The sequence below is a fragment of the Aspergillus pseudotamarii genome (genome assembly GCF_009193445.1).
Source record: "Aspergillus pseudotamarii strain CBS 117625 unplaced genomic scaffold BDV38scaffold_22, whole genome shotgun sequence".
In the NCBI taxonomy this organism is placed as follows: domain Eukaryota; kingdom Fungi; phylum Ascomycota; class Eurotiomycetes; order Eurotiales; family Aspergillaceae; genus Aspergillus; species Aspergillus pseudotamarii.
Genome location: NW_022475036.1, coordinates 415974 through 431933, shown reverse-complemented (window position 1 = coordinate 431933; position 15960 = coordinate 415974). Strand labels below are relative to the sequence as shown.

Here is a 15960-nt window from a genome sequence, read left to right as displayed (position 1 = left end):
GCAGCGCAATCATCCTGCACTCCAAGCTCCACAAATCCACGGCGAGACTTTGCAGTCGCACGCTCAACTAGAAGCTTCGCATCAAGTACAACCGACAGCTGCAGTGCATCATCCACCCAATATGCAGCCACCGGAGCAAGCAGCTTTAGGCAATCCTCTTAATCAGCCAATCACACCTCACCAGACTCGTTATGCAGTGTCAGCCCCCAACCCTCCGTCAGCGTCGCAGACCGGGCAACCCAAGCCCCAAAGACGGCTTCAAACCGAGGGACATCCGGCTGCTGCGCAACTAGTTCTCACAAACTTTAAGATCGAGTTCACATGCACTACGTGCGGAGCCTTGAATCAAAGCTTTTTTCCAAATCAAGGAAACATTACTGGCGGAAGCTATCTGCCTCAACCTCCTATACCCGGTCAGAGCGCTGCAGCAGAAGGCACAGGGCGCCCAACGCAATCTATTCAAGGTAGCAGTGGTGCTAGTCGCGTGGCTGAAGCCCATGGGTATGGGGGAGACACTGCAACTGGTCCCCGCGGCGTACATTCGCCCTGGACACCAGGTACTCTAGATGTTCCAATTGCGCCTGCACATACCTAATCCACGTAGAATGAGAAGGGTGTCATGGCTATTTGTTATTGCTAAGAGGTGACTAGTAACTTTTCACCAGACATGTTCGTTCAAGTCTCTGGACTGGCTTGTCCTAATCAAGTACATAAGATAAAATGGGTTGAGCCTAGACGCCACTGGAAATACACTTCACTTGCTGAAGGACACTCCTGATCGTCGTCAAAACCAGTAGGTCAAACTATTCGTCTTTGAATGTCGGTACACCTGTGCCTGCTTCTCCAAGAATGTGCTACCCACATTGTTGATTACGCGGATAAAGCAAGTGAGCATTGTCGATCTGGCCAAATGTGAAAAGCAAAGGAGTACGCTATTCGAGGGATTAAGATAGCCACGAGAACTATCTTAGACAAACATCTGGTTGCACAATAAGTGAAAGAAAGGGGGAGAAGAAATAAGCTAAATAAAATCACAGCTTAAAGCAAGGGAGAATTCAATAGAGCTGGGGCTTCGACAACCACCGAATAAGTCCTTGGACGGAACTCGGTGCGCATCCGACCAAGCTTTTCGGACCTCCGATCAGCGATGATCAATTGCCGACAGCCAAAGATCCACATCCCTCATATTCCGGAGTAGTTTTCCAACGAGAAGCCAGAGTCAGAGCGGAATGGTCCCGCGCAATCATTTTTTGATCTGACCTTGACGGAGTACCGTTAGCGCTAATGTTTGGGAGAGTGTGGATAGATTTCGCCAACTTGGAAGTACGTATCTGTGGAGTTCCCAGAACCCCTGGGCAATAATTGGCTTTCTCCTTTGCGCAAGCGTCGAATGAAAATTTGTCGGCATATACTCCGATGCTATTTCCTATATGAAACATTACGACGATGGCAAAGATGATAGAATGCGTCACACTCACTCATGGCATCAGCAAGAAAAATTTTTCCCTTCTTGCTTCCCAATTGACTAGGTTGCTGCGCATCCTTGCCTTATATGCTCATGGTTCTGTGCCCTCCTTATGAAAGAAAGGAGAAAGAAGATCTGCACTCAGCCACACAATCTATATTAAAACTCTTTGATCCCAATGGGGTCATGCACACACTATACCTTGTGAAGAAATAGAGTCCGCTGCATGATATCTCATACTCTCCGATCTGAAGCCGCTCATCCTCAAATGCAACGACCCAAGCATTGTTTGAATAGAACGCGAAATGATGAATCGGCAACAAGCCGCAGAGAAAGCTTTGCATGATCAGACCAATCTCTTGCCAATTGGTCAACTACTGATGGTTTTTGCTGGCCTGGCAGTGTCGTTACTTATCACTTTCGTCGACCAGAATGGCATCAGTGTTACTCTCCCCACAATTGCCAAAGATCTCCATGCTGAAAACACTATCTCCTGGGCGGGGACATCGTCCCTCATCGCAAACACCATGTTCACGGTGCTCTATGGCCGTCTTTCCGATATTTTTGGCCGAAAGATAGTTTACCTTTCTGCGTTGGCCCTGCTCTGTATTGCCGATTTGCTCTGTGGCCTGTCACAGGATGCCCCTATGTTTTATGTCTTTCGAGGACTGGCAGGTGTTGCAGGAGGTGGTATTTCCTCTTTGACCAATATCATTGTATCTGATATCGTGACCCTTGAACAACGAGGCAAGTATCAAGGAATCTTGGGTGCCTCGCTTGGACTTGGAAACGTAATTGGCCCTTTCCTTGCAGCTGCATTCATCATGAAGGCGACCTGGCGGGCATTTTTCTGGCTCCTCGCTCCGTTATCAGTATGCTCGATGGTGGTGGGATATTTCCTCATGCCGGACAATACCCGAAAGGCTAGTTTCAGAAAGAATTTGGGCCGGATTGATTACTATGGGGTTATTGCGTCGTCTATCGGGGTCATCTTCCTGCTCATTCCCATTTCTGGCGGCGGCTCTTACTTCCAGTGGGACTCTGCAATGGTGATAAGCATGCTAGTCATCGGTGGTTGCTCTCTGATTATTTTCTTTTTTATAGAGTGGAAGGTGGCCACGCTTCCTATGCTTCCAAGTGCGTCATTCACATAATTACCTCGCGATGAAGACTAATGTTTCAATAGTGGTTATATTTAAGAATAAAGTGATATGTACTTTGTTCCTGCAGAGCTTCCTTCTTGGGGCCGTCTACCAGTCCAACCTCTATTATCTGCCTTTGTATTATCAGAACGCTAGAGGGTGGTCTCCAATGCTCTCTGCGGCGCTAACGACGCCCTTGGTAGTTTTCCAGTCACTGGCGTCCATCTGTTCTGGGCAGTATATCTCTCGCCGCAAACGGTATGGGGAGGTTATCTGGACAGGTTTCGGTCTTTGGACCCTGTAAGTACTTGGCTCAGAGGAATTCTTTCAGATGCCAGTCTAACAGTATACGGTAACAGTGGTGCCGGCTTGATGCTTCTTTTCAACCATCATACCAGTATTGGAGCAATAGTCGTGATCGTCCTCATACAGGGCATAGGTGTAGGCTTCACCTTCCAGCCTACACTAGTGGCCTTCCAAGCTCACTGCACCAAGGCTCACCGGGCAGTTATAATATCGAACCGCAACTTCTTCCGCTGCCTGGGCGGTGCTTGCGGGCTGGCTGTGTCGGCCGCGATACTGCAGGCGGTTCTCAAGTCTAATCTTCCAGAGAAATATCAGAATCTCGCCCACTCAACATACTCACTGCCATCCAGATCAGGCGTTGCGGACGCAGATTGGGAGCAAATCACCACTGCTTATGCGAAGGCCTCAAGGGGAGTTTTCATTTTGCAAGTCCCGCTGATTGGGATTTGTTTCCTTGCGTGTTTCTTTATTAAAGATAGAGGACTAGAAAGACCCAAGGACCCCGGCGAAGAAGAGGCGGAGAAGAAGCAACAGAATGATGACGATAGCCGTGGAAGCCAGGAACATGCTGCTCGGGAAGACAGTGTGCCCTCGGATCTTGAGAGTCAGTCCGCCTCTACTAATATTGCGAATCGTAAGAATTAGTCTGATAACTCCGACATTAGTCGAGAGAGGCTCGTATTGTCTGAATGGTTTGCATATACGGCGTTTGGGCTTGGTCATAGATCAACATGCTATAAGGTTACGTACTGTATCACATCATACAAAAGTGACTTCAGGCGTTATTCGAATAATAAGATATAAATGCAACGTATCCACGATTTCCTCTGGGTAGCCTCTGTCCATAATACTACTTTAGTCTATGTATCATGTGCGTCCCTTATCGATAACGCAACTCCACGTGTCTTGGCGTCCCCATATTTTGATTCTACTCCAAATTTCCAACAACCATCTCTCCACATTGCTGGAATCCACTGACGATCTTCTGTTTGACGTGAACCATGACTTCACCTAGATCTCCGAGTTATGGATCTAAATGAATTAACGGCACCTTCTAGAGACTCGACTCCGTCCCAAGAATACAACCCTCGGAAGCGCGCCAGAACAGCATGCACGCGCTGTAAAACGAGAAAGCAAAAAGTCAGTCCCATCCTAAGTTTGATCGTGGTAAATTTCGCTAGCAGAGATCCTGACAATTGCGTAGTGTGACAACGAGTACCCGGTGTGCTCCAACTGTCAAAAGGCCGGGGCTGCATGTGACAAGGCCACCGTGCGACAAGAGAGCGGCCAGCAAAATGCGTAAGCCTGCCCATTCTGTTCAACTCGAATGCCCTAATGTAAGTAGGTACACTCGTGCTCTGGAAGAACGTATCGAGTATCTTGAGTCGCAACTTAAGTCGGGACGGACGGGCAATAATGCCAGTAGTGGTGTCTCAAGCCCAGTTGCTGCGTTCTTGTCACCTCAGAACCAAAAATCGATTCAGCGTAGTTCTCCGACTGGTATCGATCACAACGCTATCGGGGACCTGGTGGGATTTCTTGCACTGAATTCCCTAGAGGCTCCTGCGTATGTGGGGTCGAGCTCAGGGGTCTCTCTGGCAGCCAACTTGGGTGAAATGGTTCAGACAACAGTCTGGAACCAAGTCCTGGCGCCACCACGAGGCTTAGAGAGCGCTCAATCCACTGGAAATGGCCTAAGTACGAGTAATGCAAATTTGGGTCTTTCCTATCAACCAGTTAGTACTAGAAATGCCGGTGATCGATCTCGACCGCCGAGGATGGAGGAACTACTGGCGAAGGGTGCTGAGCCACCGAATGACGAAATGGGATCGCGAATCATGAATGCTTATCTGACACGACTCCATACACGGTATCCTTTCCTCGACAGGAGAGAGCTATGGCGATTACACGAGGCTCGCTGGCAGTTAGCGAAGAAGAAACGTGAGGAACTCTCCAAGGCTGAGAAGTTTGGAATATTTCAACTATACATAGTATACGCGATCGGAGCGACCTTTCTCCAATTAAGTGAGCGGTACTCATACATTCCTCCTGAGGTGAGTCGTACACTATGAGCCATCGAAACCTGTTCTAATTTACAGAAGCGATTCTATATGACCGGCCTCCAACAAGCTTCAGCTATGTGCGAAGCACGGTCCATTGAAAACATAAAAGCCATGACGCTTCTAGTTGTGTACCACCTTCGCTCTGCGTCTAGTCAGGGAGTGTGGTACATGATAGGACTAGCGATGCGTACTGCTATTGACCTGGGGCTTCACAGGAAAGCAAATGAGGTCAACCTTGATCCATTTACAGCCCAGCTTCGGCGAAGGCTGTTCTGGACAGTTTATTACCTAGAGAGAGTCGTATCCATGTCCCTGGGCCGGCCGTTCAGCATTGCAGACAGGAACATCGACCTCCCCTTGCCCTTAGACGTGAACGATGACGTACGGGACTCGGCTATTCTAACTGCAGTCCCACTGGCGGATAGGCCAACAACGATGACATTTGCCTTATACTTAATAAGGATACGTCAGATTGACTCCAAAGTTCAACATAAGATTTATCGGGCAGACCGACCACTCCACACCCTCCGCTCAAAGATGGACCGTTTGTTCCTCGAATTGGAGGAGTGGAAACAGTCAGCACTGCTGCGATTTAGTGGAGCAGATCTTGACTATCCAATGTTACATTACAACCGGGCGCTACGACTTTTGATTCAGCCTTTTCTGCCGTCGCTCCCTCTCACAGACCCATACTACCATATCTGTCTCCGCGCGGCCGGCGACATCTGCCAGACACATAAAAGATTACACCAGACGCTCGAATACGGTCACTCTTTCCTAGCAGTGCAGACCGTATTTATGGCAGGTATCACATTGCTGTACGCCCTATGGACGCACACTAGCGAGGTATGGTCTGTACAAATGAGCAACGACATCCGCGCCTGCTCCACGGTGCTATTCGTCATGGGTGAGCGAGCAGCATGGGTCAAGAAATACCGAGACGCATTCGAGCTCCTTGTCAACGCGGCCATGGAGAAGCTCGAGGGAAGTGATGCAGCCAAGAAAGTTGGAATGGCCGAACTGATGACAGCCCAACACGGCAGTGCCAATCCCCAAAACACTGGTAGCACGTCGAAGGAGTATCCGGCAATGGGTCCGGGCATGCCCGATGTTAACTCAGTGCAAATGGATCAGACAGCACAGGATCATGGAGTGCGCATGGCGTTCCAACTTGCTCCCTGGATTGACCTAGAGGAAGATTGCCCGTTCTGGATGCCTGATTTTGAGACTTTAGAGAGCTTGTCAGGGAATCTCTGGGGTGGTGAGGATCCTGTACTATTTGATCCTCTATGATGTGCGATGGAATATACTATAGAAGGGAATATAAAGATTATGCAGTAGATTAATAGATGAATCTCTCTCTCTCTTTTTTTTTAAAAACAAAATAAATAAAATAAAATAAAAGAGAAAGCGGTTTGCTTAACACAAGGGAAATATAGTAAAAGATTTGATATAAAGAATACTGTTTTAACTATAACAAAATATGAAAAATCATAGACTAAATTTTTAACAATAAACCTATAAACTTGTATAGTACATACCTAAGAAACCAAGGCCAAACTTTGATATCACCATATAATATATTCTTGCATAAATCCAACACGGCCTAGCAATCCAATGAAATAAACAAGACGATGCCATACATGGGAAGCATTTAGACTGTTGTGCTGGTAAGGTCTGTGACGTCTGGTGTTGGCTAAAAGGTCACGTTTAGATGACGTCGTTGCGACATGCACGGATCAAGAACAAATACATCATAATTCCATATTCGGATATATATATATACACATTGAATCAACACAACCAAGCAGTTTTCCGAGACATCTGCAGTCAATCTTAACCAAATAGCACAAACAAATATCTAACAAAAATGCCACAGCACAAGAAACAACACACCGTAGCCGTCATCGGCTCCGGAAACTGGTACATACATATAACCATCGGCACCCATACCAAAGCAATCCACTACTAACGACCCAAAAACAGGGGCTCAACAATCGGCAAGATCCTCGCCGAAAACACGGCATCACACCCAGACCTCTTCACCCCGAAGGTCCAAATGTGGGTATTCGAAGAACAGATCCAGATCCCGTCCGACTCCCCCCACTACTCGAAATACGGCGACAAGCCCCAAAACCTAACCGAGGTGATCAACTCCGTGCACGAGAATGTCAAGTACCTACCGGGGATCAGGCTCCCAGAGAACGTGGTCGCGAACCCGGTCCTCGAGGATGTGGTGAAGGACGCAACGATCCTGGTCTTCAATCTCCCGCATCAGTTTATCGAGAAGACGCTGGATCAAATTAAGGGTAAGCACTTGCCGTATGCGCGGGCGATATCGTGTGTGAAGGGCGTGGATGTGACGGATGGGATGGTGACGTTGTTTTCGGAGCTGATAATGGAGAAGTTGGGGATTTATTGCGGGTCGTTGTCTGGGGCGAATATTGCGCCGGAGGTTGCGGCGGAGAAGTTCAGTGAGACGACTATTGGGTATGATACACCGCCGATGGATGTCAAGGCCGAGGATGGAAGCCCGGAGGACAATAAGATCAAAATTGATGAGCAGAGGCAAGTGAAGACGAGGCCGACGCATACGAAGTTGACGCGGGTGCCACAGGAGCTTGTGACAGTTGATGCGGAGCTGTGGCGGACGTTGTTTGGACGACCGTATTTCCATGTCAATGTGGTGGATGATGTTGCGGGCGTTGCGCTGAGCGGCGCACTGAAGAATATTGTGGCATTGGCGGCAGGCTTTGTCGCCGGGAAAGGATGGGGAGAGAATGGCAAGGCAGCAGTTATTCGGGTTGGGGTGGTGGAGATGGTGAAGTTTGGACGGGCTTGGTTCCCACAGTCTGTCAACGAGAGAACATTTACGGAGGAGAGTGCGGGAATTGCTGATCTGGTCGCGTCTTGCTCTGCTGGAAGGAACTTCCGATCTGCGAAGCATGCCGTGGAGAAGGGAGTGGGCGTAGATGAAATTGAAAAGACTGAGATGAACGGGCAGAAGTTGCAGGGGACATCCACTGCGAAGTCCGTTCACGAATTCCTTAAGAAGCATGGGAAAGTGCAGGACTTCCCTTTGTTCGACGCCGTATACGGTGAGTCTCCTCTATGATTCTGGGGACTGGTTCTCTGAAATGTGATTGCTAATATCTGACAGGTATCCTCGTAGGCAAGACCAGCGTGGACAGTTTGCCAAAGCTGCTGGATAAGAGGTTCAGTTAGACTGATACTGAGCCTGTAAAGCTAGGATGCTCGGATGGACTGTATATAAATAATCGGCTCTGAAGACCTTCCAATAGATACTGATAAACAATTAAAAATGAGATGAATTGACCATGTGCTGTTCAATAAATCCGGGCCCATGATATTAAGTGTACTCATACAAATAACATTATAAAGAGCACCGATGGTGCAATCAAACAGACGGTACCATGGTCATCAGTCCCTTTGCTATTCGTTGAATCTGCCACCCGTAATATGTCTGTTCTGATTAGCAAGCTGTCTCTTAAACATCAAAGGGGTATCTTACAGTTTCTAGCCCAGCACCTATGATCTTTGTAGGAAGGAAACGAGTATAAAATGGAGCCGGAACCTTGTTCAAAAGCAACTGCGCTTTTGCATCTGGAACACCTTCATCGAGGAGCAACTGAGGGAACTTGGTGTCAATAGCCGCCGGACGGCCAATTCCAATTAGATCGCATGCATTCTCCTTGATGGCGTACTCGGCACCTGTGCGGCTTCGGAAGCCGCCTGTCAGCATAAAGACAAGATCGGGGTACCGCTTGCGGGCTTCGGTTGCGAATTCGATAAAGAAAGCCTCACGGGCTGCTGTGCGGGCGCTCTTCTGCGGCTGCGTGCCCCCCATCATCTGTATGCGATGAGCCTGTGTGATGGACAAATAAATGGTCGGGCGAGGGTGCCTACACTGGGATCTTCATAGCTTCCACCACTGACCTCGAGGAAGTCAATCCCGGCCTCCACCAGTAATCCGATTTGAGTCATGGTTTCTTCAAATGTTGATGAGCTGTGGTCTGCAGAGTTGAGTTTGATGCCCACACAAAACTTCGATGGAACGACTTTTCGAATTTCGGTAATAATATCTAGGACAAATTTTGCTCTCTTCTCCGGAGTGCCGCCGTACGCGTCTGCTCGAAAATTTGTCTGTTGCCAAGGTGTTAATTAGCGCTTTGGCAGTTTCCTGAGCTGGGCCGTTACCTTGGGGTTCAAGAATTGATCTGCGTTATTAGCAACCGATCCGCGACACATCCACAGGTTCAGAGTGACGTACCAATTAAATATCCATGGGCGCCATGCAACTCAACGCCGGAGAATCCACTATCGGCCATTAATCGAGCCGTATCAACAAACTTCCTCGTCACAGTGTCAATATCTGCCTGTGTCATCTCTCTCGGTGCCGGGAATGCGATTCTGCTAAGAAATCCGTCCAACCAACCATCCCCAATCTGCACGGGAATCGCACTCGGCGCTATAGTCGGCGCAAAGAGACCACGGTTGCCAGCACCGCGAATTGACTGTCGACCGGGATGACTGATCTGCACGATGGCAGGAGTTCCATGCTGTTGGCATGCTTGGGCATATTTGGCCCAGCTCTCAACGAGGGCTTCGTTACCCTCTTTGCCGGTATATTCACCGTGCAGAGCAGGGTCGAAGTGACTTCCGAGGTGGTCTATGTCAACTTGGACGTTTCCTGACAGATCACATTAATATACTGATACAGTAGGTTGCACATCCGGTTATCAAAGGCTTTACCTGTGAGAAGAGCACCCCACCCTCCTTGACCCCATTGATTGTAGACCTCAAGCATTGGTGGCGTCGGATTATGCTCCCATCCCGCCAGCATCTCGGCCATTGCAGCCTGATAGCACTGTTAGAAAAATGGGTTTGTGCTTCAGGATAGGTCTTTCACCTTAACAAAGCGGTTGGGAAACACTAAGCCGCAAGGGAGTTTGACAGCGTCGCTTAAAGAAGACGGCATTACGGTAGTATATTTAATAAAAAATTGAATTGGTTGGGCTAATGTGACTAGTAGGTACTAGAGGACGCTCAGGACTGATATACTTTTGCCGCAGGTCGGATATGTACAACCGAGGCAGATAGTGTCCACTTCTCTCTTAGCGAAGGGCGGAGCAAAGGCAAGCCGAACGGATAACGGATGGGGCTTCCCGAAAACCTCATGAAGGAAACTTTTGGTCGTCTTCAGTTTCACCCACTATATTGATTGATTAGTGATACTTAATAATGGGGAACACTCCATTAGCAATCATAAATATGTTAGTAATAGATAGCAATAGATGTAATGAATAAATATTCAGAAAAGAATCGAACCGAATCGATACGACCCCGAGTGCTAGTCATTGTTAGCAGGTTACAAATTCCATGTATTTCTCCGCTGCTATTGTTGCTTGGGGAAGGGGAAGAAGAAGAAGAAGAAGAAGAAGAAGAGGATGCCTCTATCTTCAGGTTTACCGGATATGGAAAAACCACGTGGAGCGGGGGTCCGATCATATGGCCAATGGTGTTGTTTGTTGTTAACCAACCCTGATAGATTTAGATAGAGGGAAATCTTTTTCATACATGTTTCCAACATTCCTACGACCAGGGACCATTGAAAATCCATCCCAAATCCCAATGCGACATCCATTGCGAAGGGGGTAAAGATTAGATCTGCACAACCTTAACCTTAGCTTCGCCCGCCGGAGAGATTCAAATGCAAAGCCTCCGCAATTCCCCACTTCACATGCCCGCCCACGAGGGGAAAAGCTTGCGAGGGTCCAGGTGGAGGTTCACGGCCCCAGAGAGATACCCTGCCTAATACCTACACAAAATTACTTACTCTAAGAGTTGGATGGAACACGAAACATCAAGCAGAAAATAAGTCCAATTCAATCAATTGTTATTCATTCAATTTGCCCGAAATACCACAATCATGGACCATTCTAAAACGAACCGAACAAATACCCAAGTCCAAAATGTAGGACAAATCGCAATTAGTGATGAACGGGGTATACAGGAACAAGTGCATCCTTCTAGCCAACGGCCGTGAGGCATGAACAAAAAAAAAAGCGCTTCAAATCAAATCAAACCGGCCTGGAAAGTCCCAGGATTTTAGTGACGCAAGAAAGATTGCTCCAAGGGGGGATGCTACGGAGTCGAGCATGGAGAAGATGAGGGGAAAAGGGTATGAGGGAAGGAAGAAGAACAAAAAAAATACGAGCCGTTTACAGCTTGGCATTCTCTTCACTCGACAATCCATTCAAGAGGGAGGCTGGGTTCAGGTTGTGCAAGAGGGCACCAACTTCCCTCTCCAAGGCCAGAACTTCGCTGTGAGCGTCATACATGCGGGCCTTGATCCACGCATCAAGCGCGTCATCGTTCATGGTGCGCAAGGCAGTCTCACGATCAACCTTGTCTTCCTGTGCAGCACGGATGACCTTGCGTGTCACCACAACGCTGACCTGGCGGATCCGGGTCAAGTCGGGATAGAGCAGACCACGTTCGATCTCCTCCGCAGTTAGGGCCTGCGAGAGGGCCGCACCCGAGGCATAGATCATGCTGTCGGTGATCTTGACCGCCTTGGAGAGGATAGTACCCAGACCGATACCAGGGAAGACATACATGTTGTTGCCTTGGCCCGGATAGTAGGTGCGAGTTTCTCCAGCAGAGTTAGTGAATGAGAAAGGCTGGAAGGGAGAACCAGAGGCAAAGAGAGCCCGACCATCGGTGTGAGTGATAGCGGTCTCGAAGTCACACTCGGACTTGGAGGAGGGGTTGGAGAGAGGGAAAATGATAGGAGCGGTGTTCCAGTCGGCCATCTTGCGTAGGATCTCTGGGGTGAAGACGCCACCAATGGTAGACAAACCCATGAGGATGGTTGGCTTCACATAGTCGACAACCTCCTCAAGGGTCTTATACTGCTGGCCTTCATTGTCCTCTCGGGCAAAGTAGACCTTGTGGTCGGCGAGCTTGTCGCCACGGTCAGTGGTGACGAGACCTTTGGTGTCAACCAGGTAGAAGCATGACCGGGCCTCATCTTCAGTCATGCCCTCACGCATGAAGAAAGCAACAATCTGTTTAGCAACGCCGACACCGGCGCTTCCCGCACCAAAGAAGACAGCACGGTGATCCTTGCAAGGAAGGCCCGAGCGCTTCACGGCGTTGATGACTCCACCCAGGATGACGGCTCCCGTGCCCTGGATATCATCGTTGAAGCACGTGTAAATATCGCGGTAGCGCTCCAAGGCAGGGAAGGGGTTCTTGAAGTCTTCGAACTGAATGACAATGCTGCAGGGCGTGAGTCGCTCCGTTAGCGCCCGTAATATCGGAAGATGTTGGGTCGATCAGAGGAGTCACTACTTACCCAGGCCAACGCTCCGTAAGAGCAGCCATCAACTCATCCATGAACTCCCGCTCCTCTTCCGGGGTAATCTTGTCACGGCGGCTACCCATGTACAACGGGTCTTCCCGGAGAGTCTTGTTGCTTGTTCCCAGATCCAAAGTCAAAGGCAGAGTGGCCTCGGGGCGAATACCTGCACATGCAGTGTAGAGCGCCAACTTGCCAATAGGAATGCCCATTCCATTGATGCCAAGGTCGCCGAGGCCGAGAATTCGGGAGCCATCGGTGATGCATGTGATCTCCACATTGGGCTGGGGCCAATTGGCAATGACAGCAGCAAGATTGCCGCGATCTTCCCAACTTAGGTACATACCTGGTATTAAGTCGTTAGCGGCCGGGTTTGATTCGTTGCAGCTGAGCTAGACAAGGTACTGAAACTCACCTTCCGGTTGCTGGTAGATCTCGGACCATCTCTGGCAAGCTTCACCGACGACCGGGGTATAGATCAGAGGGGTAAGTTCCTACTGGATGTTAGATTTCTGATCTACGAAAATCTAGCCTGCAGACATGGCCTTTATAATGCAGCTTGTTTTCGTCCCCACTTTCTGTACATACCCTCAGATGATCCGTCACCAGACGGTAAAATAAATGCACATTGTTCTTGCGAAGAGTGCTCAGGTAGAGAAACTTGTCAATAGCGGTTTGCTTCAAGGCCAATTGTGCCAGGCCTGTAGTGCAATTAGCTTTCCCTCGTCGCCGTGAGCAATCCGATGTCCCAGTATACGTACATCTTGTTTTCTGGACCTCGTAGGACTCTGCGCGCGGAGGAGTCAGACCGTATGTGCGGAGGTACTTGCGGATGTATGGAGGGTTGGCGGTATCGAAGTTGGCCTCTCTGAAGGGTCAAAAAAGGTCGTCGTCAGCGAAGAACTTTTCTTTCATAGAAGTGCTTGTTTCACCAGCAGGGGACCCTTTAGGGTATAGAAGGGGCTTACACTGGAGCGGCATGGTTCACATACGACGTCGAGGTCGCATGGACCTGACGGCCTTGCTGTGCAGGAAGACGAGCCATTGGGGCAAGCTGAGTCACACTACTATTGGGGCGAGTACCAGCAATGGAAAATGATAACGAAGAAGATGAGAAAGATGCAGAAGAAATGGTTGCACGAGATGACAGAACGATAGGAAGCAGTCTGTTTTTATGTCCGCGCGCTAACATTGAACCCCTCTGAGGAGAAATCCACAACATTCCGGTGGTCATAACACAGAACACCCGTTGTGATTTCCAACGAGGTCGTCGCGAGGTCTAAGAACAAGGGCCGTGGAGTGATTAGACGAAGGCTCAGACTCATCAATCGGGAAGACTCGGGATCCAAAGGGCCAGTCAGGGAGGTCGGGATCGCGACGGTGGATATCGGGGAGGACGTTTAATGGTTGCATACTTTTAGTCCGAGTCTCACCAGTGGGAATAGGATACGAAGCTTTTTGGGAAATTTGGGGACGAATTGGGATAGATGTGGAGAAACGGGAAGAGTCTCCGAACCCGACAAATGCGGAGAAATAGAATTTCAAAAGGACGAAGCGAGCGATGAGAAGTGGCAGACAGGGCTGAAAGCGAATGAGAATGAGGTAAATTGCAAAAGGAGTTGGCAATGGATTGCGGCAATTTTGGACCAGGACGATAACTACCGTGTAGCACGGAGTACAGGTCGGGACGCAGGTATCAAAAAAGTTGATCATCTAAGTATAAAATTTCACTGTTTGCAAATTCCGATATATCGACTTTTAGTTACGCCTAGTGCGGATACACATTAGTAGTGGGTTTCCAATAAGTAGAGTAATACATATACTATTTTTCACCCTTTTTCTTTTTTTGTTGGGGAGATTTGCACCCGACCCCTTGATTGAGGCTTTTTACTGGACGTAAGCAAATATGAATTGCGGTTTTTTTTTTTCCCACATCTCTTCGTTCTCTCTTTTTCTTACTCCAATTCGACTATAGCTCCGAAGTACCCCCCATCCATGCATATAATGAAAAATTGCCTACGCGGTGTACACCTAGACTTGGATAGGCAAAAGTATACAGTACTATTATTATATTCTTCTCTTTCTCTCTTAACTCCGGGCTCCGGTTACAAGTTTCCCCCCTGGGTGATAGTTACGTGTGTAATATTGTGTCTCCACGATGATCGCTTTCTTCAGTTCGACCTTCCTTTTTCCTGAAAAGTAGTGTAATATTAATTCTCTCGAGCTATCAGGGTAGGGATCTCGTAAGCAACAGCTTGCATCCGATATGGCATCCCGATATTTTTCACACGGTGGAGCTGACCCAAATAACGACACACGACCCTTCAGTGGACAAAAAGTGGATCGAGTCTCATGTGGCAGAAATTAGCCTAATGTACAGTCGCACTAACTATCCTGGTCGTGGAGCTCCAAGCTAGGTTCCAATCCCAGTAAGTCTAACTGCGAGAGGAAGGATTCTGGACGAAAGCTGCTGATCGATACTCATGGTTCTCGACACTCTTCAGTACTTTTAGTGTCTTTTTTTAGGCTCCCCGCAGCGAAAACGCGGCCCGGATACTGGCCGAGTTCGGGTTCTTTAGTCAGTGGCGGGTTTCTGATTACCTCACCTCGCACCTAACCTCTAGAGGTTAAGGTATTTTCTTACTCATAGCAGCCGTTGTCATTACTATTGCTGCATCGGGAAATACGATTATCTTTGAAAGTTGGAGATTATACTCTGTGGCTGTCAATGTCTTTTAATGACGCATAGACTTTGGGTATGTATGTATGTAACCCCCCCTACATACATACATGCGTACAACTATCATGCATGCTGTCTGAGTGCGTGTCGGTACACGTTTACCTGAGCCATCAGAATGCGTTATTTTTTTCCCTCGCCTCCTCCCTATTCTCTTTCGTTTCAACCCTTTCCAAGTCCTCTCCAACTTCAAAATTAGCACCCCCAAAATCCTTGTTTCGCTGCCCAATAGTAAGACTCTGAAACAGCAAGGCTCCGCCGATCGGGTCCGGCCGATGGAGACATCGGATGGAGCCCATTTCCTAGTTTGCGTAGTCGTCGCCCTAGTCTTCCGAGCTTCAAAACCGTAACGCAGTTCTAATGTTTCTCATTAGGCACAAATGCCAAGGTTCAAAATTGCATAGTTAATACAAATTCTCTAGAATTTTAAACTGTTGCAATCGAGGCGGTTCCAATTAATAATGGTTAGATAGGCGATTACTATGACATCCGACTCTCCCTATCCAGTCGGCCGTATTGCCACCATCGACGGCAATCGGCGTAGTCCAGATCTACCGAGTCATTTATACACAATTCCTACGTATGTTTCAAACAGAGCGATGTCTTGTAGCTCAGTCCCCTTGCTTTCCAGTCTTTTACGAGAGAATAATAGCCCCATCTTCAATCTAGAATGATACATACCGTTACCCACTCAGCCAGTTTCCCCGGATTCAAGTCGCATTGATCTAAAGCTTCGGTAGTGCCGATCCTTTCTTCTTTGATCCGTATACATCTGGTCACAGGGCCGAACAGTATGTTTTATACAGTGTAGTATAGGGACTGGGACCGAAGATACACAGTACTCAGTATACCGTTGGGATTTC

The 15960-nt window shown here is 48.4% G+C and overlaps 4 protein-coding genes across 4 annotated transcripts; 2 read left to right on the top strand and 2 right to left on the bottom strand.

Annotated features, from left to right (window-relative positions):
- Window positions 1–1773: 1773 nt before the first annotated feature.
- On the top strand, window positions 1774–6269 carry BDV38DRAFT_282311 (MFS transporter/fungal specific transcription factor domain-containing protein; the record flags this gene model as incomplete). The annotated part of the gene is made up of 7 exons (XM_032059760.1): window positions 1774–2602; window positions 2652–2907; window positions 2967–3547; window positions 3972–4033; window positions 4118–4212; window positions 4259–4967; window positions 5016–6269. The coding sequence occupies 7 exons, from the start codon at window positions 1774–1776 to the stop codon at window positions 6267–6269; spliced, it is 3786 nt and encodes a 1261-aa protein (XP_031914373.1).
- Window positions 6270–6678: 409 nt separating this feature from the next.
- Window positions 6679–8460, top strand: BDV38DRAFT_245129 (glycerol-3-phosphate dehydrogenase family protein). Its single transcript, XM_032054419.1, has 3 exons — window positions 6679–6899; window positions 6963–8074; window positions 8137–8460. Exons 1-3 carry the CDS (start codon window positions 6847–6849, stop codon window positions 8199–8201), a joined length of 1230 nt encoding a protein of 409 aa, XP_031914372.1. The 5' UTR covers window positions 6679–6846; the 3' UTR covers window positions 8202–8460.
- On the bottom strand, window positions 8243–10183 carry BDV38DRAFT_75690 (NADH:flavin oxidoreductase/NADH oxidase family protein). The gene is made up of 7 exons (XM_032063884.1): window positions 9907–10183; window positions 9750–9855; window positions 9268–9687; window positions 9195–9214; window positions 8904–9140; window positions 8509–8847; window positions 8243–8460 (listed from the first exon to the last, which is right to left on the bottom strand). Exons 1-7 carry the CDS (start codon window positions 9973–9975, stop codon window positions 8395–8397), a joined length of 1257 nt encoding a protein of 418 aa, XP_031914371.1. The 5' UTR covers window positions 9976–10183; the 3' UTR covers window positions 8243–8394.
- A 337-nt stretch (window positions 10184–10520) lies between these two features.
- On the bottom strand, window positions 10521–14051 carry BDV38DRAFT_245114 (uncharacterized protein). Its single transcript, XM_032054418.1, has 6 exons — window positions 13329–14051; window positions 13122–13228; window positions 12949–13061; window positions 12776–12854; window positions 12358–12706; window positions 10521–12281 (listed from the first exon to the last, which is right to left on the bottom strand). Exons 1-6 carry the CDS (start codon window positions 13592–13594, stop codon window positions 11219–11221), a joined length of 1977 nt encoding a protein of 658 aa, XP_031914370.1. The 5' UTR covers window positions 13595–14051; the 3' UTR covers window positions 10521–11218.
- Between the last annotated feature and the right edge of the window lie 1909 nt (window positions 14052–15960).